Genomic DNA, 22,664 nt, shown 5'->3' on the forward strand with positions numbered 1-22,664 from the left:
TTAATTGCAATCATACAGTTTACTGAACTCAATATGTCAAAATCTTATCATTTCAACAGGTAATTAATGGAAAAATTATTAACGAGAAATTTTACACTCTTCACTTTCATACCAAGTCCTGGAGGCTGCGTGTGTTTTACACGAACAACAGCACATCACAGCTCAGACCGGCCATGTTTCAAATGCCCAATGGCCTTGCGTGGCTAGTGTCTCCTGTCCTGGACAGTCCAGATCTGGCCTCGCTTCCTGAAGCCTCCCCAGTGCCCCTTCCCGTGGGTCTTCATTCACAAAATAGCCACAAAACGATTGCGGGCTCGTATGCTATTTAAAACTTCATTGCTGTTTGTGTATTTAAAAAGGAAAATAAAAATATTTAATGGAGATTTAAAATCAACATTGAGAATGCCGTCCTGGGCTGCTGGCTGGCTCATCTCCCTTTCTGGGGAGGCTGGACTGGAAAGGCCTGATCCCGAGCCGGGGCCTGGGGCGGCCTGAGATGACGACTTAATTAACACCCGCCTGGCACTTTCGATCTTCAAGGAGAGGTGCCCACTCAGCTGAGGCTGCTCCTGGGTTAATTGCCCTGAACCAAGAAATCCTTCCCAGAGATAAAGGGAAATGTGCTGTTTCGTCATTACAAGTTGTTCTGAAATCTGCTCTGGCACCAGGCAGAGGCCTGGGTCTGGATGCCCAGCTGGCCCCCACCTGCACCACCCAGATGAAGGCAGCTGGGCGGCTGTGCCCTTGCCTCAGGGCACCAGGCCCTGCAGGTGTGCGCAAGGCTGCTGCCTTCCTGGGCAGGAGGCTCAATGGCGGGGGGCAGCCATGCATGGTGAAGTTATCGGCCCCCACTTTTCAGATGAGAGAACAGACTCAAGGCAGTGCAGGGACAAACCACCCCAACAAGGCCAAGGTCAAGGGGCAGAGGGCAGCTAGAGCACCTTGGGACTGGGGATCAGGTGGACGTGGGCTCCAGTCCTGGCGCCTTCACTGCCAGGTGGCCACATCATCCTTCATGCCTGTCTGAGAGGTGCAGGACAAGCTGGCCTGAGGGTCCCCTCTGGAGCGCTGGGAGAGCTCGTCCAGAGCAGCCACGGCCCAGGAGCGACCGCCTGGGACAGCGTTCTGCTGCTGTGGGCAAACGCCTGACTTCCTGGTATCTGTCAAATGGGAGGTGGGGCAGCTCTCCACTCCTAGGGGTCACTCAGGGACCGAGGTGCCCAGTAGATATTAGTCATGACTCCCACTGTGAAAAAAATGATGAGAGCAATAATGGAGCGCCGGCTGGTGCCAGGTCCCAGGCAGGCACTGCACGGGGCAGAGCGGGAGTGGGGTGAGGGGGGCTGTAGGGTGAAATGCTGGCTGCGCACCACCAAGTGCTGGGCTGGCTGACAGGTCCTTAATGAAGCCCCCCCCCACCACCACCTCTGAGGAACGGCCAAGGCCCTTCCCTCTCCTCCCAGGGTGCGGGGGCCATGGGCGGTGCCCGAGGGAACCCAGCGAGGGGCAGACGGCCAGACAGTCACCCCAGCTGCGCCGGGAGCCCCCCTCTGCGCCTATTCGGAGCACCTGACTCACCTTAATTATAGGTCCGCGGCACGTCGGGGCGCGCCGGGGACGCCCGAGATAGCCCGGAAGCACCGGCTCCGGGGGCGAGCGGACGACCCGGGCAGCCAGGTGCGCCTTCACCGCCCACCAGCACCTCCCCCCGCCACCCGCGGAGCTCCCCGCAGCGCCCCCTTCTTCCGCCAGGGGCCCTCTGGCTGGCCTGGGGGCGCCCGCTGCCTGCCCGGGTCACGTGTCCGGGTCTGGGGTCCGATTTGTGTGTGTGTGTGGCGGCGGGCGGGGGGGGGTGGGCACGCGGGGCGGGGAACTGGTCGGGGGTCCAAGCCGGCCTCCCGCCCTGGGCAGGGATGCCCCGCGGAGCCTGGAGCGCCGCGCCCACGCGCTCAGCACCGCCGCCCACGCCTCCTCCGCCTCCGATGTATATTTAGCCTCTTTATCAAATGTTCGCAGTGAACCGTGTGAACCGCCTAATAGCGGCTGGAAGTGAAACTCGATTCCCGGACAGAAAGGAGCATGTGACCACGCCTGAGCTGCAAGGATCGCCGACAGGGGCAGGTGCTGGAGCCCCCACGCGCCCGGCCTCCGGAGTGAGGCCCCCTCTCCCGCCGAGCATCCGACACCGCCTTCCCACTTAGCCCCCTTCTCCAGAGATGAGGACGCCAGAGTGTGAAACGGGGAGGGGTGTCGGGGAGAGGTGCCAGGGCCCGGAGTCCACGCGTGCGTGGGTTCTCATCCAAGTTGGTGACCTCTTGGTCAAGACAGTCCAAGGTCTAGGAAACAGCTTCTAGGGATCTATTTCTGCCAGTTTCTTCCGAGGATCCGGGGGGAGGGTGGGGCGGGCTGGGTTGGGGGTCCCTGTCCCACCCCAGGGCAGGCCTTGGTGCGCCAACGCGCGTCGTGCCCCGAGTCTCCCCCCAAAGCGGCTGTCGCGCGGCTGCACAAGTTTGTGCCACCCTCGCGCAGCCGCTGTTGTCGTGGTCGCTATGACAACGCGCCGCGGTTTTATTTTTAATAGCGGCCAGCGATTAGAAGGATGCCGGCGCCGCCCCCCCGCAGATCTCCAGTCCCGGTGGTGGATGCACCCAGGCCTGCCCCTCTCCCCGCCTAGCTTTGGCTGGAGCTCCCGGAGAAGGCGGCCCCCCTTTCCGCGTTCCCAGATCTCCTCTCCTCCGCCCCAAACTCGAACTGAGAGCCCCTGAATTGCCAGGCCGGGATGGGGCACAGAGGGAATCACCCATCGAGGTTTGCTCAAAGGTGTCGGGACACCCAGGAACCAGCGAGCCTCTGTACAGAGGTTAGAGCCGGAAGGGCCCCTGCCCCCGCCCCCCCTGCAATACAAGGTGACCTTTCCTCTTTCATTCCCACACCCACTATCAAACCGAGTCCTTTCACCCCAAAGAAGTGTCCTCGGGTCCCCTCTGCCTGCGAGGAATCCGAGGCTCAGCCAGACGTGATGCAGTCAACAATCAGGATGAGTAAGCCACGGAGGGCTCTGCTCGGGGTGCAGCCTGTCCTGGCAGTGTGCTTTTGGCGGCCTTCCAGAAACCGTCCAGTGGTCTCCCTCCGAAGCCGTGGAGGTCCACCTGGTTGGACAGGGGCTGGCTCTAACGTGCTTTTAAACGGTTCCAAGGTTTCCCTAGTTCTGCCTCGGTCATCCTTCATCCTGACCCCTGAAAGCGCGCTTGACGGGGGAGGTCGCAGGTGGGGCTACGGTAGACGAGGCAGGTGCGTTGGGGGGGCTGCAGGTGTGTGGAGGCCAGTGGAAGAGCGCTGGTAGCACCGGCCCACTGGGAATCGCAGGAGGGGCCCACCCCTCCCCCCAGGAATTTGGGGGAAGGCGAGCGCCCCCCAAGCGCCCACTGGACTCCGCCTTTGAAATGCCAGAGCCGGCCGAGCCGAGGATGAAAGACCGCCTGCGGGGCTGCGCCTTTACTGCCTTTGGCGGGAGGGCGGCCGCGGCGGGCAAGGGCCTAATCCACAGGATGGGGGCGTGGGGGTGGAGGGCTGGGGCGGGCGGAATTCTCCGTCGGCCACCCACCGCTCGGCAGTCTCCTAGCCTCTAACGGCCTCGCCGTCTAGGTTCGGGGTCGCTTGGCCCGTCACCCCTCGAGCCCTGATGCCGGGGCTCGTCCGCCCCCTCGAGGGACCCGCCGCCGGGGTGCGATCCCGCCAGGTCTAGGCAGGCGGAATCTATCCAGCCCGGCGCATCGCCCTTTGGTGGCGGGGGAGCCGTCCGGCCCAGTTCAGGCCTCGGCCTCCCTCGCGTCTCTCCCCCGCATCGCTCTGTGCGGCGCCGCGGCCGGAGGTGGCGCTCTGTGCGCCCAGCGGATCCCGGCGCGGGAGGCTCAGACTCCCGGGTGCCTCATGAGCGGCTCTTTTCTTTTCCTTGCCTTCCACCCCCTCGAGTTCCCGGCTCAGGCCGCCGCCCGGCTTTCCACGAGGCAGCGGGGACTTGGAGGATGAGGGGTCCCAGGGTGGGGACGAGGCACGCTGCAGCCCCCTCCTCCGACCTGGGCGCTCTCCCCTCGCGGACTGTGGGTGGAGGTTCCTCAGTCAGACGCCCCAGGCATCGGATTCTGGGCGGGGGCGCGTGGCAGCCGCCAGGTGAGTGCCCCAGACGCGCCCCTAAACCCGCCCCACCTCTCGCCAGAGACTCACTCCCCCTCCTTTTATGGAGAGGGGGAGGCAGGGGCCCATGATCCAAACCGTGGAAAGAGGCCGGAGCGCCGGGGCGGGGGGCGGGAGGCGGGGGCCGGCTCGCTTTTGCCCTTTTTGGCGTAGCAGTTCTGGGCGCTGCCCTCTGCCGCCGCTGGGGCCCGAGAGAGGCGAGCCGGCGACGGCGGCACTTCGGCGGCGGCCTCCTCCCCTCCCCGTCCGGTGCTGCAGGATTGCAGCTGGCACTGGAGGGTGGGCAAGCTCGAGGGAGGGGCGCGCGGGGAGCCCCGGCGGCTGTGCTCGGGGCCGGGAGCGGGGCCTTGATGGATTTTACTGCCTGCGTGAGCGCGTGTGTGTGCTCACTGCGGCGGCGGCGGCGGCGGCCGGGCCCTGCCCGGCCCGTGCGGCCCCCGCACGCTTCCGAGGTGCGGGTCCGGGGCCCGGAATCCGGGGGAGGCGAGGGGGAGGGGGCGGGGGAGGGGCGCGGCGGCGGCGGCGCTATAACCCCCTCCCCGCCGCCGGCCGGCTCCACACGCGCGCCCTGCGGAGCCCGCACAACTCCGGCGAGCCGGGCCTGCCCGCGCCTCCTCCTCCTCTCCTGCCGGCGGCGGCGGCGGCGGCGGCGGCGGCGGCGCCGGCTCGGCCCTGCGCCCGCCCTCAGGCCCGCGCGGCGAGGCCCCGGGCGGGCGGCGGCTGCCAGGCGGAGCGGCCGCGGGCTCTGCCCGGCTCGGGCCGGCGGAGGGCGGAGCGCGGCGCCGGAGCCGAGGGCGCGCCGCGGAGGGGCGCACGCAGGCCGCCGGGCCGCGCCGTGCTGGGCCGCGCCGTGCCCGGCCGGGCGGCGGCGACTAGAGGAGGCCGGAGGCGAGCGCGGGGCCGGCGGCGGGCGCGCAGGGCCTCCCGCAGCCCGCAGGGAGAGCGCGAGCCCGCGCCGGGCCTGGCCGGGTGTCCAGACAGGTGATGGGTGGTGCGGCGGCAGCGGCTCCAGCCTCGCTCCGGGGTCCCTTTCGGGGCTGACGCCCGCAAATATGCAGAATTACCGGCCTGGTCGCTCCTAGAGCCAGCGCCGGGGAGCGAGCGCGGCGGCGGCCAGCACCGGGAACGCACCAAGGAAGAGGCCCAGCCCCCGCCCTCCGCCCCTTCCGTCCCCACCCCCTACCCGGCGGCCCAGGAGGCTCCCGGCGCGGCGGGCGCGGCGAGCGCGCACTCCCTGCTCCTCCTCCTCGGTGGCGCTGCCTGCCTCTCCGCACTCGCTGCTCGCGCCTGGCGCGCTCCGTCGGCTCCCTGCTCTCCGCGCCACCCTCCTCCGGGCCGCGCTCCCTAAGGGATGGTACTGAATTTCGCCGCCACAGGAGCCCGGCTGGAGCGCCCGCCCCGCGGCCTCGCCACCCCGCCGAGCCGCCAGCGCCTCGGGACGCGATGAGGACCTGGGCTTGTTTGCTGCTCCTCGGCTGCGGATACCTCGCCAGTGCCCTGGCCGAGGTGGGTGCCACCCCCGCGCCCCGTCCTCTCTCCGACTCCCCCTGCGCACGCCCCCTGCGGCCGCTCGCGGGCCGAGGAGCCCGGGCTCTGGGGCTCTGCAGAGCGCATTTTGATTTCTGCTAGCGTGGTCGATTTTTAAATTTTCCCAACTGGGTTCTATTTTCTGCCATGCCTAAGTGTGTCTGGTGAGTTTCCAGCGTGTTGCGTCGCTCTGCCGTGGAGGGACGGAGTGGCGGCTGGGTGGACGAGTGGGGAGAAACTTCGGGGGGCGCGGGCTCCTCTCCGAGGAGGGAAACCCGGGGCGCGGCGGACAAGGCAGCATCGGGGTGCGGGGAGCGCGGAAGGGGGTGTGTGTGTGTGAGCCAGCGGAGTCAGGGAAGGTAGAAGAGCCGCCGAGAAACAGGTAGGGGCGGTTGCGGCGGGAGCCCCCGGCAGGCAGGGTGGGCAGCGCGGAGCCGCAGACCCGGGTTCCCGGTCCCCACGCCCGGAGGGGCGGCTGGGCCAGCGCAGTCCCGCCCGCCCTGGGCCTGCTTACAGGTGGCTGAGCGAGGCGAGCCGGGGCTGGGCCAGGCGCCCTCGCCCTCCCACCAGCCGCGTCCCCACCCCCAGCCCCCAATCTCGAATTCTGAATCCCCGGGAGCTCTGCTGTGATGAATGACTTTCTACACCCCGTCGTGGGAACTTAGTGCTTGAGACCCCCCAGCTACCTCCGACTCCCTTTAAAAATCAGGAAGGAGCGGGGTTGGCGGTGGGGGGGGTGCGGTGGGGGGGGAGGCCGAGTGGTGGGGGTGGTCTGGGCGGGGACCCGGAGCTGTGAGAGGTAGATGTTTAACCCTTAAGTTCCCTGGCAGCCCCTCCCAGCCGCGGCTGGATTTGGGGCGTCTTAGTCGGCGCTAGGGCCGCGGCTGGGCCGGAGCCCGGGGTGGGGCGAGTGTGTGAGTGTGTGTGCGTGCGCGTGTTTGCAGACGAGAGACCCTCTCCCCCGCAGGTTCGGCCCGGGATTCTGGGTGTGAAATTTAAGCCCCAGGGTAGATTAAAGTGTTAGGGCTGCCGTGACTTTCGTCGCCCATCCGTGACGCATTTCAACTTGATCTTCCTAGATGTTGATTTCACTGTTAGATCAGCAACTCCCTGGGCCCCTCTCTGCCCCAGACCTCTTGTAACCGACACCCCGGGGCGGAGGGGCCGAGTGGTTTTTTTTTTTTTTTTTTTAATTTAATGGTGGGGAGCGCTTTCTTTTTGCAAAGGGCAGACATGGCTGGGGACGGAGAAATGGGGGTCTCACCCAGCCCCACCCCGGCCTCAGGCTCCAGGGCCCGGGCTGGGGGTCGGGCGGCCTGCGTGCGAGGCGCCCGCGCGCGCTGGGGCGGGGCAACCTCGGGCCGGGGACCAGGCGCTCTGGGCGGCCCGGGGCGCTGACCGTGTTGCTCTGCTTGCAGGAAGCCGAGATCCCCCGCGAGGTCATTGAGAGGCTGGCGTACAGTCAGATACACAGCATCCGGGACCTCCAGCGGCTCCTGGAGATAGACTCCGTAGGTAAATCGCGCCCCTTCCCTCGGCGCGCGGGGAGGGCGCGGGCGGCGGGCAGGCGGGCAGGCGGTATGTGCGCCCCGCGCCGCCTCCCGCGTTCGGGCCGGGCCGGGCGCCGAGCAGGAGCGCACCGAAAGGTCAGAATCCAATCCCGGGCCATAAAAGCCCAGGCGGATGAGTCAGGAGTTTCTCTTCCAATCACCACTTTCTCTCCCGGCTGCGGCCGAGGGCTGCTCGCTCGCCCAGGGATTGTTTTTGCACTTAAGGAAAATGCCCAGTGTGTCACAGAAAGTTCAGCCGCATAGAGGGCGCCGGCGCTCCGGCCAGGTGTGCGGCCCGGGGCCTGCCCGAGGGAGCCGGCCCAGGCCCTGGGCGCCGGTCGGGCAGGCGTGCACCGGTGCCCCCCCCCCCCCCCGCCCCGGCAGGGCCCCTTTGTCATCACTGCGAACTTGCCCCGCTCCTGACGTGGGGCTGGGCCTTTGTGGTTGTAGGAGGCCCGTGTCTTTCTGTTTTCATGAGCCAATAAAAAGGCGCGCCTTGGACACATCTGCTGTTTGGGGACTATTTTGGGGCTCCCCCTCAGGCTCTGGAGCTGAGCCACTTTAGAAAACAGTTTCTTCCACAAGAGGACCCTGAAGCTCTTTTGAGTGTCAGTGGCAGGGTTGGACTGGCCCCAGGTGGGCAAAGGTGGTGAGAGACCCAGGTTGGCTGGGCAGGGAGCCTTGATGATGTTGGGTGACTGCGCTTGGGTGTGGACCAGAGGAAGGCCCTTCCTACAGGACAGGGATTCTGGCCCACATTTTTGTGGCAGGAACGCCAATGTGAGTTAGCTAGGGAGATACTCATATCGGAAAACTTACTGTTGACTGGATAAAAAGAGGTCCCAAATGAACTTGTCAGATGGAGCAACTAAAGTCAGTAGGAGTTGGTTGGAAGAATTTTACGTGAAATGAAGATTTTTCTCTCACTGCAAACTACTCTGAAAAAGGGGGGCGGCGGGGGAATTAAGTAAAATCACATGGTCTAGTCATTTGGAAATTTGTACCTAATTATGGTGGTGGAGAGGCCTGAACTATTTTCATTTCATGCCAAAACCATTTTCTAGCAAGGGCGATGGTTTCTGTAGTTTCTTGACCCAGGAAATCCTTTGGCTGATCCTTATCAGGAAGGGGGTAGAATTTCACTTGGAGATCAGAGTTGGGCCGGGGGGGATTTTGATCTGGTTCCTTGATGTGTAACCCTGGGGGAAAGGATTTGGCTGTGGTTAGCCGAGGAAAACACTTGCCTGCATTCTGCTGCTCCCTGATGGATTTGGGAAAGTGGGGAGACTGGCTCCCAGAGAGGTTTTTTTCTGGCTGGCAGAAGCGAGGCCTGGGAAAGGCTGGGCCTCCTTGCAGGACCAGCTTTGGTTTGCCATTGGGAAATGGGCCATTCACTTTCTGCTGGGACCATTCTTATTCTGGTCTCCGCAGCCCCGCCTCTCCCCACCCCCCACCCATGAATGCTTTTAGCATTGCAGCTCTGGGGTCATGCTGATAGCATTCCTGACCTGGGGGCTTCTGGGTCCACCGCCTCCTTGGAGGGTCCAAACAGAAAAAGTAAGGGTGCACCAGCCGGTTCTCCAGGCTGGTTTCAAATTGCCCCCTTATAAAAGCCCCCGGGAGCCCGGCTCCCTCCTGCCCCAGGGGGTGGAGAGAGTGGATCGCCTCCCCCCCCCGTCAACCCCCCCACCCCGGTCAGAAGATCTGGGGTCTGAGAGTGGGACTCCTAGTGCCTGGGAAACTTTGGGGTGAGAACATTGGAGGGGCCCCAGGGTCTCCCTTGCTCAGCAGCCGTGCCCCTCTGGGACCCTTTGTGATACAAACCCCAAAGTGGGTCTCCTTCATCCTGGTCAGTCCCCCTTTCACAGATATGGAAGCTCTGACCTGAGCTGTTTGCTTCTATAGCTTGTTTTGCGGGGTTGGGGGGGTGTCTTTTCCCCGATTTCTGTTTCTATCCAACGTGAAGAGTAGAAATGGAGCTGGCTGCTAGGAAAGGTTGCAAACAGCTGTGGGGTCATTTCTTGGAGGATTAAGCTGCCCCACAGGCCCAGGACTCCCCACCAGGTCCAGTCAGAGGCCGGTCTGGGACCAGTGAGGGTGGGGCTGGTGCGGAGGAGACCCGTTGTTCTGGGTGTCCTTACTCTTCTTTGTAACTCTAAAGGGGGCTCTTCCAGGCTGACGCCCAGGAAGCAGGAAAGAGGCTCCTTTAACAGAGTGGCTCCTCCCGAGTGGGCGGGGCTGTGTGATTGGCAGGTGGGGGCGTGGCCTCCTCCCAGTAGCCGGACCCTGTTCCCATTTTACAGGTGAGAAGCTGTGCTGGAGGCCCCGAGGCGGTGGATTCCTGTGCCAGCGCCTGCGAGTTGCAAGCGTGCACGAGGACCGGGCAGTTGGTTTTTCACGTGTGGCCTTTGGGTGGAGAGACCAGCATGTGGTCTTCGAATGGCCAGTAGCGTGAAGTTTGTGGCCTGTGTGTCGGGTGTGCTGAGAGCAGGCCATTCAGCAGAGCCGTGGCGGGAGCTGGGAGCTTTGTTCTCTGAGCAGCCTGGCCCGGCGCCCGTGGTCATTGAGTAACTGATACATAAATATCCCATCTCGGCTATTAACGCTCCTCAAGGACGGATGGCTGCAGGACGGCTCCCCATCCTTTGGACACGTGTGCATAACAGACAAAAGGGAAAACCGTTGATTAACTGTTCTGAGAGCAGTTTTAGGGCATGATTCACGCGTGGCCTTCTCCTGGGAGTCCCCACTAGTTGCATCTCGACCTGCGTAAATCAGAGGGCTGCCTCCGCGTCAGCGGGTCCGAGCTGCGTTTCCAGACCACCCATCTCGATGGGGCAGTGGATGAGCTTGTCTGACCGGGAGCTCTCTCTCTACTCCTGACTGAGATCGAGTCCCTGGTTCAGGTTTCAGGACAGTTGACGGACTGGGAGGAGGCTGTGTCTTCTCTGCTTATTTGGGGGCGAGAGGCCTGGGCGGAAGGCGGTCTGGGTCTGGCCACGGGCCCCTGGGGTCTCCTGCCGGCCGTCGGCCTTGCTCGTCCTTCCACGTCTCAGGCCTCAGTTTCCTCCGAGGTGAAGAAGTGGCAGCACCTACTGCACACAGGGTGCCGTGACATCCCAGGAGGCGGCTGTCGCCTGGCTAGAGTGAGGCGCGGGAGTGCAGCCCAGGTTGCTGCCGTTCCATTTTCTCTTAGAAGCTCAGGATGGACCAGCTGCTTCTGGGTTTGGCGATGGCAAGATGGCCACCACCAGGACATGACTCATAATGTCACTTTTTCATGAAAAAATGTTTCTTGTAACAGTTGGTTGATGGGAAATTCTTACTGCATGAGTAGTTCTGTTCTGATCTTATTTTGGGTCTCAAAAAAAATTAGTGGCAGTGGAACATTGAGTCATTTTGAGGGAAGAGCTGGGTTCTCCTGGACGCCGGCATTCAAGGCAGGCATGTCTTCTGCATTCCCAGCGCGTTTGCCCCGTTCGTGCTCCATTTCCGATGAGTGCAGGTTCCAGACTTGTGGGTGTGTGGACAGTCACCAAGGCCTAGGTGGGCCGGGCACCGAGGAGGGGGCCTCTGGTCTGAGCTGGTGGCCAGGACACCACTGGAGCTTCTTGGGGTGGGGGGGTGGCAAGAGGGGGAATCTTTGTGCAGCTGCTGACTATTGGGGCGTGCCTTCTCGGGACCTGTTGCCCCTGGGTATCTATGGGGGAGGCAGCGACGGAGGGGAGAAGTGGGAAGATCCCCCAGTGGGTCTGGAGGCCAGGGTGGGGAGGCCAAGTGTGACCCACTTCATCCAGGTGCAGGCGCTGTCCTTGGGCTGGGTCAGGCCAGATGGCAGGTGGCAGGACTGTGTCCCTTGCACCCCCTTTCTGGGGTCCCTGGGGACAGAGAGGGTGGTGGTGTGCATACCGAGGGGACTGTAGCCAGTCCGGGGGACTAGGCCCAGCTGTGACCTTGGCTCTGAGGCCGCTGCTCTGCAGGTCTTAGATACTTGGATGGCAAAGCACTTTGCTTCCTGAAAGCTGCGTCCCCCCGACAGGCACCCAGACTCCTGACTCCCCGCTCCCGGTTCTCGTGTCCTCTTCCTTGCAGTGGGCCAAGTTCAGGGACTAGTGGGGTCTGGCTGAGGCCCAGTCTGGCCTTGCCTCCGACACCCCTCGAAGGCCAGGATGCTCATCGAGGGTTGGTTTAAGTGAGGGCGGTGGGGGAGGGAGACACGTGCAGTGCCCGAGTCGCGGCAGCAGCCTCTGCTGGTCCTCGGTCCAGCCCGCTGTCCAAGGTCCCCTGTCCAGCTGGGAGCAGCAGGCCTGTTGGCTCTGGTCTCCTGGGCAGGGAGGGCTGGCCTCGGGTGCCTCCCTACCTGGTTCAGCCCTCACCTGCGCTTCCTTGAGGAGGAGCCATGGGGCAGGCTGGCTGCAGCCCCCTCCCCACTGGCCTGCGGCTGCGGCTGCGGCTGCGGCTTCGTGGTGACGTGCAGCAGGGGCAACGTGTGTCGGGGACCTCGTGTCAGCTGCGCGGGGGTGGGTGGGACATTGTTGGCAGTTGGGAGTCTCATCCTGTGCACATCTTGAAGCCCCCCTTGTGGGTGTGGAGGCACCCCGTCCGGTCTGGGGAGGGACGTGCGGCTGGACAGACCCTGTGTGCCCAGGTGTGGGCGGCTGGTCGCTATCTCCTGTTTCTACCTGCAGGGGCCGAGGAGCCTTTGGAGACCAGCCTGAGAGCCCACGGGGGCCATGGCGCCAAGCATGCGCCGGAGAAGCGGCCTGTGCCCATTCGGAGGAAAAGAAGCATCGGTGAGCCCCAGGACTGCTGGGGCGGTGAGGGGCTGCGGGAGGGGCTCTGGGGCCTGCCCTCTCCCCCATTCCCCCAACCGTGGCCTCGGGGGATCCGTCCCTTCTCTTCTCTGTAAGACAAAGGCACAGCCCGCTCAGGGCCCCGCGCGCGCGCGCGTCCCTCCTCCCTGCTGCAGCCCGCCTGCTCACTGCTGCAGGCCTGGCCTGGGCCGAGAGTTTCCAGGAGGGGGGAGCCGTCATAAATTCCTGAAGTGCCCGGTCTTGTTGGGGCCTGCGCTGGAGACAGCCTCGCTGGAAGACGGGTCGTGTTTGATTTCCAGTTCGTAGCGTGGAGCACCCCGTGCTCCCAGCTGCGCCGCAGAGCAGTGGGTACAGCCGTGCTGGGCCTGGCGGGCCCTTCCCAGGGCCCCCAGCCCGCTCAGGCCTGGCCCCCCGGCCCGCGCGCAGGGTTTGTTCCCTCTCGCAGAGCACCCCTGGGTCTGCCTGGTCCCTTTAGGAGTGACTAGCTGGTGGGGGTCTCCTGGGGCCCCAGGCTCAGCCTTGAGGGAAGATCTTGCCCCAGGGGCGCAGCTGGGGGGGGGGGGGTGTGACCACCCACTCCCTTGCCACCTGGGGGTCGCGACTGCTGCCCATCCCCCGTGTGACCTTGGGCACGTGACTCCCTCTGTCCGAGCTTTATTTCTTCCAAGGATATGGATTTTATAGCTTGTACCTTTGGGCGTGGTGTGTGGGTAAGTGATCCCTAGCTGAGGCCAGCGGGCCCTCCCCAGGTGACGTTTGCCGTTGTGAACATATATTCCGGTCTCCAAGGCCAGGTGCGCTGGTAGGGCTGCAGGATCCTCGAAGGAGGCCTGTCCTGCTCCAGATGAAGGGGGTGCCTGCGAGCAGAGCACACAGGACTGAAGGTCCCTGTCCCTGGCTCCGCCTCTGGCCCTGCCTGGCTGGGCTCCCCAGGCCGCTGTGAGCGGAGCCCCTTCCCCCGCTGGGTCGGCCAGACCCCCAGCACCCAGCCCTCTTGATTTGGTGCCTTGTGCCTAGAGGCCACTGAGGATGCACGTGCAGGAGGAGGGGGCCCTCAGGAGGCGGGGGCATCTGAGAGACCGCCCCCCCCCACCCCCTGCCCCCTGGCACTGGGGTGAAGGCGGTCGTCCCTGCTGGCTGCAGGGGTTGTGTGAGCCCCCGGGGTGTTGGGGGATTTCCAGCCCTCCGCCCCCAGGGTGGCCTCCCCGCAGCCCCCTTCCCCGGGGTCTCCCCTCCCGGCCCTCAAGCCCCTGCTCATCTTTGGGCCAGTCGGGTGCACCTGTTGGGGGCTGGGGTCTTTCTGCCTCTGCTGGGCCGGGGGCTGTGTGACAGGTCCTGTTGGAGACAGCTGTGGCCCATGGGGGTGCTCCTGCCTGGGCCCCTGGGAGCTGCTGCAGCCCTGGGGCTTCCAGAACATTCACCGGGCTCTTGCCTCTGCAGAGGAAGCCATCCCCGCGGTCTGCAAGACCAGGACGGTCATTTACGAGATACCTCGGAGCCAGGTGGACCCCACGTCTGCCAACTTTCTGATCTGGCCCCCGTGCGTGGAGGTGAAGCGCTGTACCGGCTGCTGCAACACCAGCAGCGTCAAGTGCCAGCCGTCCCGCGTCCACCACCGGAGTGTCAAGGTGAGCCCGCGTGTCCCCCGGCCCCGGGGCAGCCCCACCCAGCTGGGCGGCCAGGCGTGCTGGTGAGCTGGAGGACGCTCCCGTGTCTCTGACAGGCACACCGAGGCCGGGGGGCGGAGCCGGGGCTTGGGTCCGGGTCGGTCACGCGAAACAAGTTCGGATCTTGTGACGCAGTTGTTTGCCTCACTAACGGGTCTTGCGAGGTGTCCAGCCACTTAGCTGGGAGCTGCCTGACTTCTCCTCCAGGCCCTGGAGAGGTCTCGCGGGCACTTTAGTGGGGGCTGTGGTGCACGGCAAGGGGCTGGTGGTCCCCTCAGGGCCTCACCCTGCTGGAGACGGGCAGGGAGCGCTGGGGTGGGACCCGGTGTGGGGGGAGGCTGGGGGTCGGGGGCAGGCTGACTTCCTCTGCGGCTCAGGCCGAGGGGCCAGGCGCACTGCCTGCGGTGCTGGGCCTCCGTCCCCGTCTGAAATCTGGGAGGGTGCCCCCGTTCCACTGGACGTGCGTGTCAGTGGAGTGCTAGCCAGAAGGGACCTTCTGGGGGTGCTGAGGTCCTGGGGGCCAGGCCCCTCCCCTGTTGCGGGTAGGTGTACTCTTGCTCGGAGACCCACAGGCTCCATGGCTTGGGCTGGATGTCTTTGCCACCCGCCTGGGGCCCCTGGGAGCCAGCACATGGCCAGTGCTTGCCATGAAGCCCTCTCCCAGGCAGGGGGCTGGCCGTGATGACCTCTAAGGGCAGCACCGGGGGCATGCAGAAAGGTCAGGCTCACATGACACGTCCAGGGGCTCCTCCGCTGAGTCCTGGGGGAAAATTCTGCTTCCTTGGGTCACTGGGCAGCCCGATTGGGGTCTGGCTTTTGGCCCGATGGCTGGAAGCCTGTCTCGGCCTTGGCTTGCTCCCCTCTGGCTGCACTTGCCTCTTCTGTGGAATGGGTCTGAGGCACTGGGACTCAGTCTCTGGGACTGTGAAATGGGGGCAGCTGGCCTTGCTATTTGGAGGCAAGGTTCCCTGCTTCTGGGTGTCAGTCTTTCTGTTTTCAAAAGGGCAGGGTTGGAGGGAGGCTTCTAGGCTGTCTCCTGGCTTCTCCGAAGTGTGGCTGAGGCTGGAGAGTTCTGGGGGGGGTCCCTGTCTAGAGGAGGGGCTGCTCCCCCACCCCCGGAAGCTGGCTCTGGGTGGGTCATGATCCCGTGTGACCCTGGGGGCGTGGACTTGGCACCTTCCACGTGGAGCAGCCCCGCCCCCTCTCAGCTGGGCCTACAGTGGCGGGGGGTCCATTTTTCCCGGAATGAGGCCTTCGGTTGTGGGGTGCAGTAGAATTCATTTCTCCGCCGGGAATTATTTCAGATCCCCTGTGGGTCAGTGAGTCCAGGCCTGTCGAGTTGGCCGCTGGCCCCCGAGTGAGGTGCGGGGTTAAGGACCCTGTAGCTGGCACGTGAGAAGCACTTTAGACTTGTAGCTGGGGCTTGACTTGACCTTGGGGACTTGTCCTCTGCGTGCTTTGGGTGTGGAGTAAGCAAATTCCACGGCCTGCTGCCCCACGGTCTCAGGCGGGCGCTCCCCTTGGGGCCGAGTTGCCCCTGGAGTGCTTGCCTGGGGCGCCGGCTTCCGCCTCAGGGCTCCAGACTCGGGCGGTAGGGCCCCCAGCCCAGCACTGCGTCCCTGCTTTCCCCGCCGCTGCCTCTTCCTCAGTTAAAGGAGGAAACAGGGGTCTAACCGCCCTGCCTGTGGGGTCTCTGCTGCCAGCCCGGCCAGCCTGCCTCTGCTTCCTTGGGTCTGGGGGTCGTCGCTTGTGGCGTGTTGGACGGGTCTTGTGAGCCCCAGAAGCTGGGTAACTGAGGTCTTTCTCTCTTGGGCATGGGGGTGGGGTGCCCAAGATTAGACTGTCCTGCAGGTGGGCTCTGGGGCCTGTCCTTAGGGCATGAGACAGGGGCTTGGAGGCACAGGGGAGTGGGAATGGAGTGGGGCTCTCTGCTCGTGGGCTCCAGCCTTTGGGGATCCCCCACTGCTCCCACTCCTGCTTCCCGCGGTGTGAGGACCAGGGCGTGTCCGGTCCTGGGATGGGCATTAACCCCGCCTCTCTGCCCTGGTACACGCTGAGGGCGGGTGGGTGTGCAGAGCTCCTTGGGCATCCTGGCGGCACGGCGGGTGAGGATGGGTGGTCCCTCTCTGCTTGGGCACAGGCCCGACCGGCTTGGGGCGGGTGGGGCAGCCAGCCCGGGGCTTCCCCCGGGCCCCCGTCTGCCCAGGGGGCCCAGTCCTGCAGCCAAGGGCCGGCTGCCCTCCTCAGACCCGGCCCCCTTCCTCCGTCTCCCTCTTCAGGCAAGGCGTCCCCTCCCTGCCTACCCATCCAAAGGTTGGCAGGAAAACATCCGGCCCCAGACACTGGGGGTTCTGGCAGAGAGGAGACAGAGGTCAGTGGGAACAGGAGGCCCATTGTGGAGGCTGGCCTGGCCCCCCAGCCTGGCCAGGAACCGTTCCTGTTCCATTCGGGGTTGAGGCCGAGCAGGGAGGGGGCCCCTGGGAACCCCAGGCTGGGTGTGGTGTGATGGCTGCTGGGGGTCGGTAGGGACGACACGCTCCTGGTCGTTCACGGACGGAGGCGCCCCTTACTGAAGGGAGATAACGGTGAGGCCGGGAGTGGTTGCCCTCCTGAGGCCCAGGTGGCCGAACCGTGCAAGGTGTCCTCGGCTGAAGGCAGCCCCCAGGCCCTGGGTCAGGACATGCTGGGGTCGATGGCCCGCCCCCCAGCTCCCCAGCTCCCCACCATGACCTCCATGAGGCTTTTTGTGCCCACAGCTCACTGGCGGCCTTGGACCTCCAGGGCCTGCCCTCGGGGTGGCATCTGGAGCGGACCCTGGCACCCCTGCAGACCCTCCAGCGTTGCCAGGTGGGCAGGGGTCCCGGGGGCCGACTTCCCTGCCCTCTGCTCAGCATGATCAGCGCTTGGTGCCTGCCCCACAGTGCGGACCCCGGCATGGGCTGGCAGTGGGTCAGGGCGAAGGAGCAGCTCTGAGTAGCCACGTCCCCACCTACGGGCGAGCCTCCAGACCCTCACACGTTGGACGTTTGGGGCTGCATTTGGTTTCAGGGCAGCCCGTGGGCCAGGCCTCCAGAAGCTTGGGCCCAGCTCTGTGGTCATGTCCAGGGTGGTTGTCTGCAGCTCTGCTTTGCTAGACCTCAGGCTTCTGGAAGGTGGGTCTGGCATGTCCACCTGGGATGTCCAGTATGGGCCTCTGCACCCAGTATTGGACTGGGGGGTTGCTTTGGGTGGGAGGTCCCAGCTGGGGCCCCATTAGCCATTGCTGTTTGGGGAGCTAGTTTGGGGCTTTGGGGAGAAAGCAGTGGCAGTGACAGTGAGTCTCAGATAAAGCGCTCCTGAGTCCCTCCCCTCTGGTGGGTAGGGATGCCCTATGCTTGCCCGGAGCTGGGGGGGGCCCTAACGGGTCAGGGAGGCCAGCACCTCAGAAGGTGGACATGCCTCTGGGGCCCTGCCCATCAGCCTCAGGCCCTGGAGCTGGTCGCTTTCTCTGTGCCACTGTGACCCCTAAGCCGGGCCTGGAGAAAGATCACCTGCCTGTGAGCCAGGTCGAGGTCCGTTGGCCATGACCCCAGGAGTCGGCCGTGGAGCCCCGGAGCCCTCACCTGATAGACTCAGGGTGTCCCCCGGCTAAGCGGTGAGCTCAGGGCCTCTGCCGGTTCCAAGTCCAGGCCTCCTTCCAGCGAAACAAGCCCTGTTCATGCTGCCTCAGTTTCCCCGTCTGTAAAACAAGCCGCTGCTGTGCCCTCTCAGGGTAGCTGAGTGTCGTAGGCCTGGCACGTGGGGTTCAGCAGATGCTGGTGTTTATTCTGGACGGCACTCTGATAATCTGGGGGGTCCCCTGCAGGGCGTGGCTCTCCCTGGCCCTTCTGGGAGCGTCCTGCCTCATAGCAGCCCAGCTGGGGGGGCCAGTGAGCGGCAGGAACTCCTCAAGGCCCTGCTTGGAAGGGTGACGGCATTGCTGGATGGTGTCTCCGGTGGGTCTGCTCTGGGAACACGCGGGTGGGGTGTTCATGACACAGCAGCTCTGTGGCGGGGAATCTGAATGTCAGGTTTTTCAGGTGCAGCCCAGGCTCCCAAGACAAACAGCGGGAAGGAGGGGAGGGATGTGGGGCCCCAATAGGCTCCAGTATGGGTCTGGGGGCCGAGGCAATGGGATGGGGTCCCAAGGATGTCAGCGTCTTGATCTGTGGCCTTGGCTATTGTGCAGGACGCTTTTGAGAATTTAATACTCACAGCGTGTTCTTGGGGGAAAAAATGTAGCCATTTCCTGGCCAGACAGAGGTGCCAGACCGGCCTGGAATCCTTGCATACCCAGAAGCAGGTGCAACCATAAATTCCTGTTTGTTTTTCTTTGATAAGAAAAATAAGATTTTTCTCTAAAGACTTGAGCAGCTGGTGTCGTGTGTCCTTCACCAAGGGGCCCACGCGGGGCAGCGCGGCCGGACCGTGCACTGGTCCCATGGCCGGTCTGTCTGGTGGGTGGCAAGCCCGCCCCCCCTGCCTGGGGGCCTGGGTCCTCGTACCTGCCCCGCAGAGGAAACCAGGGGAGGTGCCCAGAAGGTGTAGCCAAGTGGCCACGCCGGGCCTGGACGGGCCTCCGGGCCAGCTCGTGTGTGGGGTGGGCGGCCTTGTCGCCAGGGTGCAAGGCCGACCCCACTGCACGGGGGTCTCCCATCTTCTGGCCTCCAGGCTCTTTGTGAAGGACTGTCCCTGGGCTGGGGGCTTCTGCTCGTGGCCCGGGGTCCCGTTCACTTTGGCCAGCTCTGGACCACGAGCCAGGCTTCCCCGGGGCCTCCATGTGCCCAGGGTGAACGCTGGGTGGGCTCTGCTCCCTTCCTGCCTGTCTCCTAGGAGAACAGCGAGGGGTGGAGTGGGTGTCCCTGAGGGCCATCCCGGGAATTGGGACCCGGGCAAGGCTGCAGGGCTGGGCCCGGCCCCACGTCAGGTGGCCGAGGGGTTCTCGTCTGGAGTCTATGACAGGCCAGAATCCGCATCCAGACCGACAGCCTCCCTGTGAGCCCTCAGGAGGGAGGGTGACACCCGAGCCGCACACCATGAGCAGCGGCCCTGTTCCTCAGCCGCTGATAGTCAAGTACACGTTGTCCCAGACGTCCCTAAAACGTGGGCGCAGACACCTTCCTTCACCCAGAGCTCCCACCTTGAGTGCATCCCTTTGGGCCTTCTCCCGGCGTGTGTGAGCCCTTTAGGTTTATTTTAAGTTAAAATAGGACCAGGGACTTCCCTGGTGGTCCAGTAGCTAAGACTCTGTGCTCCCAATGTAGGGGGCCTGGGTTCGATCCCTGGTCAGGGAACTAGATCCCACATGCTGCAACTAAGAGTTCACATGCTGCAACTAAAAGATCCTGCATGCTGCAGCTAAGACGCAGGCGCAGCCAAATAAGTAAATAAATATTAAACAAAAAGTAGGACCAAACCACAAATGCTGCACCGAAGCTCATTGTTTTCTCCCCGATAGCCCTGCTTCTCCCACTGGGAGGAGGTCAGAGGTCAGAGGTCGGGCTGCTCGCACCCCGGGTGGGTCCCGGCACATCCCCCCTCCCAGGGCTGCGTGCCGCTTGTCCATAGCAGGCTGCTGTCTCGGCAGGTGGCCAAGGTGGAGTACGTCAGGAAGAAGCCAAAGTTAAAAGAGGTGCAGGTGCGGCTGGAGGAGCACTTGGAGTGCACGTGCACGAGCGCCAGCCCGAGCCCCGACCACCGGGAAGAGGAGGCGGGTAAGGGGCACCGTCCTGATGGTGCAGTGGAGGGTCCGGAGCCTGGCTTCTGCAGCCACGTCCGGTGGGCTTGGTGGGTGGGTAGGGCGGGGGAGGCGGGATCGGGGGCTGTAACCAAGGCCCGTTTGCTAAGCTGCCCTCGTGGCCTGGGACCTGCTGGGGAGGGAGAGAGGTCTGGCCGCTGTGCGGGTCAAGCCAGCCGCCCAGCTGGTGGGGTGAGTGGGTGAGATGTGGCCGAGGAAGGGCCCTGTCCCCGGCGGGTGGTGGGCGCTGGCCACAGCGTTGCCAGTCAGGGTCCTGGCCTCCCCCGGGGCAGACTTTGCCCAGAGCAGCCCGGCGTTGTGACCGCCATGTTGGGCCAGCTTGAGGGGACCAGGAAGTGTCTCCGTGCCAGCGCCATCGAGTTGTTTTACAGAAAGACAAACACCCCAGGTATTTACGGCTTCAGTTTCCACCCCACAGCCCTCCCTTAGGCCCTCTCACCCTCCCTGCCCTTCTGTCAACAGGAAGGCGTAGGGAGTCAGGTAAAAAACGGAAAAGAAAAAGGTTAAAACCCACCTAACGCGGTCAACCAGGTAGGAGCCGGCCGCCGGCCATGCCGCAGTCCTGGGGTGGGAGGCGCAGCGACTGATCACTCAGCGAATCACCCCGAAGGCGAGGACGCGCCCTGATTGGCCTTGATCCATCTGCGAGCTTCTGCTGTCTGGCTGGGCTGCGGGTCTCCGCATTCCCGTCCCCAACCCCTCCCCTCCCGCTGCTCGGGACACCTGGCCCACGGCTCCCTCCTGCTCCGGGGCCCCTGCTCTGGCTTTGGTCCTTGTTGATTGGGGAGGCAAAGGCATCACACAAGCGGAGTGATCTGGGTTCCCTGAGCAGCAGTGGGGTAGCTCTGACTTTACTCGCTGGGATCACCTCGGACAGGTTACCCACTTCCTTTGGCAGATGAAAAAACTGAGGCTTAGAGGGATTACAGATGAGGATTGTTGAAGGCTGAGTAGATCCTGTCTGAAAATGCTTTGTAAACATATAGGGCTATTGGCTACTGTGATAGCAGTTGTGTTTGGCTGCTAATAACATGCCAGAAACAAGGGTTGAGATAAGGTAGGGAGACCAGAGCATGTATGGCAGTCTCAAGGTATCGTCAGGGACCCACTTCTTTCCAGGACTGGTGGTGTCCATCCTCAGAGTTGCCTCATGGCCCGAGATGGCTGCCAAAGCTCCAGAAATCACATTACACTCCAGGCCTGGAAGAAAGATTATGGTGGAGATAATGGTGAAAGGACCCAGTGACTTTTGCTTTGATCTCATTGGCCACCCCTCTGCTGTAAGGGGCCCTGGGAAAAGTGGTCTTTCAGAGGGGCTTCCCAGGAGAAAGTGGTTGTGGGCAACCATGGAGGAGGCAGTTTTAAGCCTTCCTGGTCCTTCGTGTTGGCCTGCCTGGCTCTGCAGAGCCTGGTCCTTGCTTCTGGGCATGTGGGAGCCCATGGCATCCAAAGCAAATAGTTGTGAGAGGAATTCTTGGAGACAGGTGCCCGGGAGCCCAGGCTCCAGCTGAGTGATGTGTGACTGCAGAACGCTGCCAGGTCGGGAGCTTCTGAGGCCCGCAGGTCACGTCCGTTCAGGAGGATCCTCTGGGGGAGGAAAGGTCCACGTGGACAGATCTTGAAGCAGCCCCAAAACGACTGCTCAGCCTTGGCTTTTGGGTCCCCAGGCTGTGGTGCAGGGGCTGGTTTTATACCTGCCTGTGCTGCCAAGTTTATGACCACTGGGCTTAGCCTCCATGGGCCAGCTGATGACTGATACCCCAAAGGGAGGGGCAGGCGTCCCTGCCTCCCTGCTAGCATTCAGGCTGTGGGCACGTGGTGGTACAAGTGTTGGGATGAGCAACAGACAGGCGACGTAGGGTGGGGAAGAGCTGCTCTTAGCTCAGCTCAGTGTAGCTCTGCCTGGTCACAGAGACCCCTCTGTCTTGCTGGTGGCATCCATCCTCAGGGTTGCCTCATGGCCCAAGATGGCTGCAGGAGCTCCAGAAATCACATCAAGCTGTAGGCTGGAAGAAAGAAGAAGGTGAGGAGACAGGCATAAGAACCTTTCTGGGCCTCAGTTTTCCCTATCTGTACAATGGGAGAATGGGGTTTGCTATGAAGCTGTGTTCTGTGAGATCCCAAGAGCCTAGTCCCAATTCTGGTCAGGATGTTACAGAAAGGGTAATGAGGCATATTTGATTTGAAAAATTTAATAAAAGCTCTGAATCCTACGACTTGCCACGAGGCGTGTGTGTGTGTGTGTGCGTGCGTGTGTGTGCGTGCACACCCCTGATTGGCTTAAATGTTTCACACAGTCGACGTCACGCAGCGGTGTGTGTGCTCGTGGCCTCTCAGCGTCTGTCTCTCCCCTCTGCCTGCAGATGTGAGGTGAGGATCAGCCAGCAGCCCTTTTCCGGGACACGGATGTACATGGCGTGTTACATTCCTGAACCTACTATGTACGGTGCTTATTGCCAGCGTGGTCTTTGTTCTCCTCCGTGAAAACTGTCTCCATGCACACTCTGGAGAACAAAGAGACAGTATACGTTGTTTATGTGACATCAAAGCAAGTATTGTAGCACTCGGTGAAACAATAAGAAGCTTCCTTGTCAAAAAAAAGAGAGCAAACAAAACCACGAAACATGACAAACAAAACTCACTCACAAAAATATCTAAACATTTGCTGGAATGGAGGGACGCCCCGAGGGATGGAAGTGACAGACGTCTCGGCAGACTGGATCTCTTTCCAGGGTGGTCACAGGTGCTTTGGCCAAGGACACAGAGCCTGCTTTCTGAAGGCTGCGATCGGATGCCGCCGGGCTCTGCAGGGGCACGCAGGAGCCAGGAATGTCTCGGAAACCACATCTCCTTGCTGTAGTGTTTAAGTCTATACAGAAACCTTCCTGAGAGCCTTAAGTGGATTTTTTTTTACACCATAAAGTGATTATTAAGCTTTCCTTTTTACTCTTTGCCTAGCTTTTTTTTTTTCTTTTTCTTTTTTTTTTTTAATTATCTCTTGGATGACATTTACACCGATAACACCAGGCTGCAGTAACAGTCAGGACGGTGGGACGGTACCTTTCCTAGCAGGATGCAAACAAATGAGATGTATTAAAATAAACATGGTATACCCACCTATGCATCATTTCCTAAA

At 62.9% G+C, this 22,664-nt stretch overlaps 1 protein-coding gene and 1 long non-coding RNA gene across 16 annotated transcripts; one reads left to right on the top strand and one right to left on the bottom strand.

Annotated features, from left to right (window-relative positions):
- On the bottom strand, window positions 1–2,115 carry LOC309613252. Its single transcript, XR_014235613.1, has 2 exons — window positions 1,579–2,115; window positions 1–1,246 (listed from the first exon to the last, which is right to left on the bottom strand). It is a non-coding gene; the product is annotated as an uncharacterized lncRNA (long non-coding RNA).
- Window positions 2,116–3,742: 1,627 nt separating this feature from the next.
- On the top strand, window positions 3,743–22,664 carry PDGFA (platelet derived growth factor subunit A). Of its 15 annotated transcripts, XR_014235611.1 has the most exons (9): window positions 4,339–4,473; window positions 5,571–5,700; window positions 7,140–7,236; window positions 11,960–12,064; window positions 13,526–13,713; window positions 19,358–19,484; window positions 19,991–20,059; window positions 21,477–21,551; window positions 21,892–22,664. XR_014235611.1 is itself a non-coding variant. In XM_082359854.1 (8 exons), exons 2-8 carry the CDS (start codon window positions 5,638–5,640, stop codon window positions 21,900–21,902), a joined length of 666 nt encoding a protein of 221 aa, XP_082215980.1. In that variant the 5' UTR covers window positions 3,743–4,170; window positions 5,571–5,637; the 3' UTR covers window positions 21,903–22,664. The 15 variants fall into 15 exon arrangements, 8 of the variants coding, with proteins under 8 accessions (XP_082215980.1, XP_082215978.1, XP_082215983.1 ...); XM_082359854.1 differs by lacking the exons at window positions 4,339–4,473; window positions 19,991–20,059 and adding an exon at window positions 3,743–4,170; XM_082359852.1 differs by lacking the exon at window positions 19,991–20,059 and having other exon boundaries at window positions 4,338–4,473.

The sequence above is a fragment of the Balaenoptera borealis genome (assembly GCF_965194805.1).
Source record: "Balaenoptera borealis genome assembly, chromosome: 16".
Taxonomy (NCBI): Eukaryota; Metazoa; Chordata; class Mammalia; order Artiodactyla; family Balaenopteridae; genus Balaenoptera; species Balaenoptera borealis.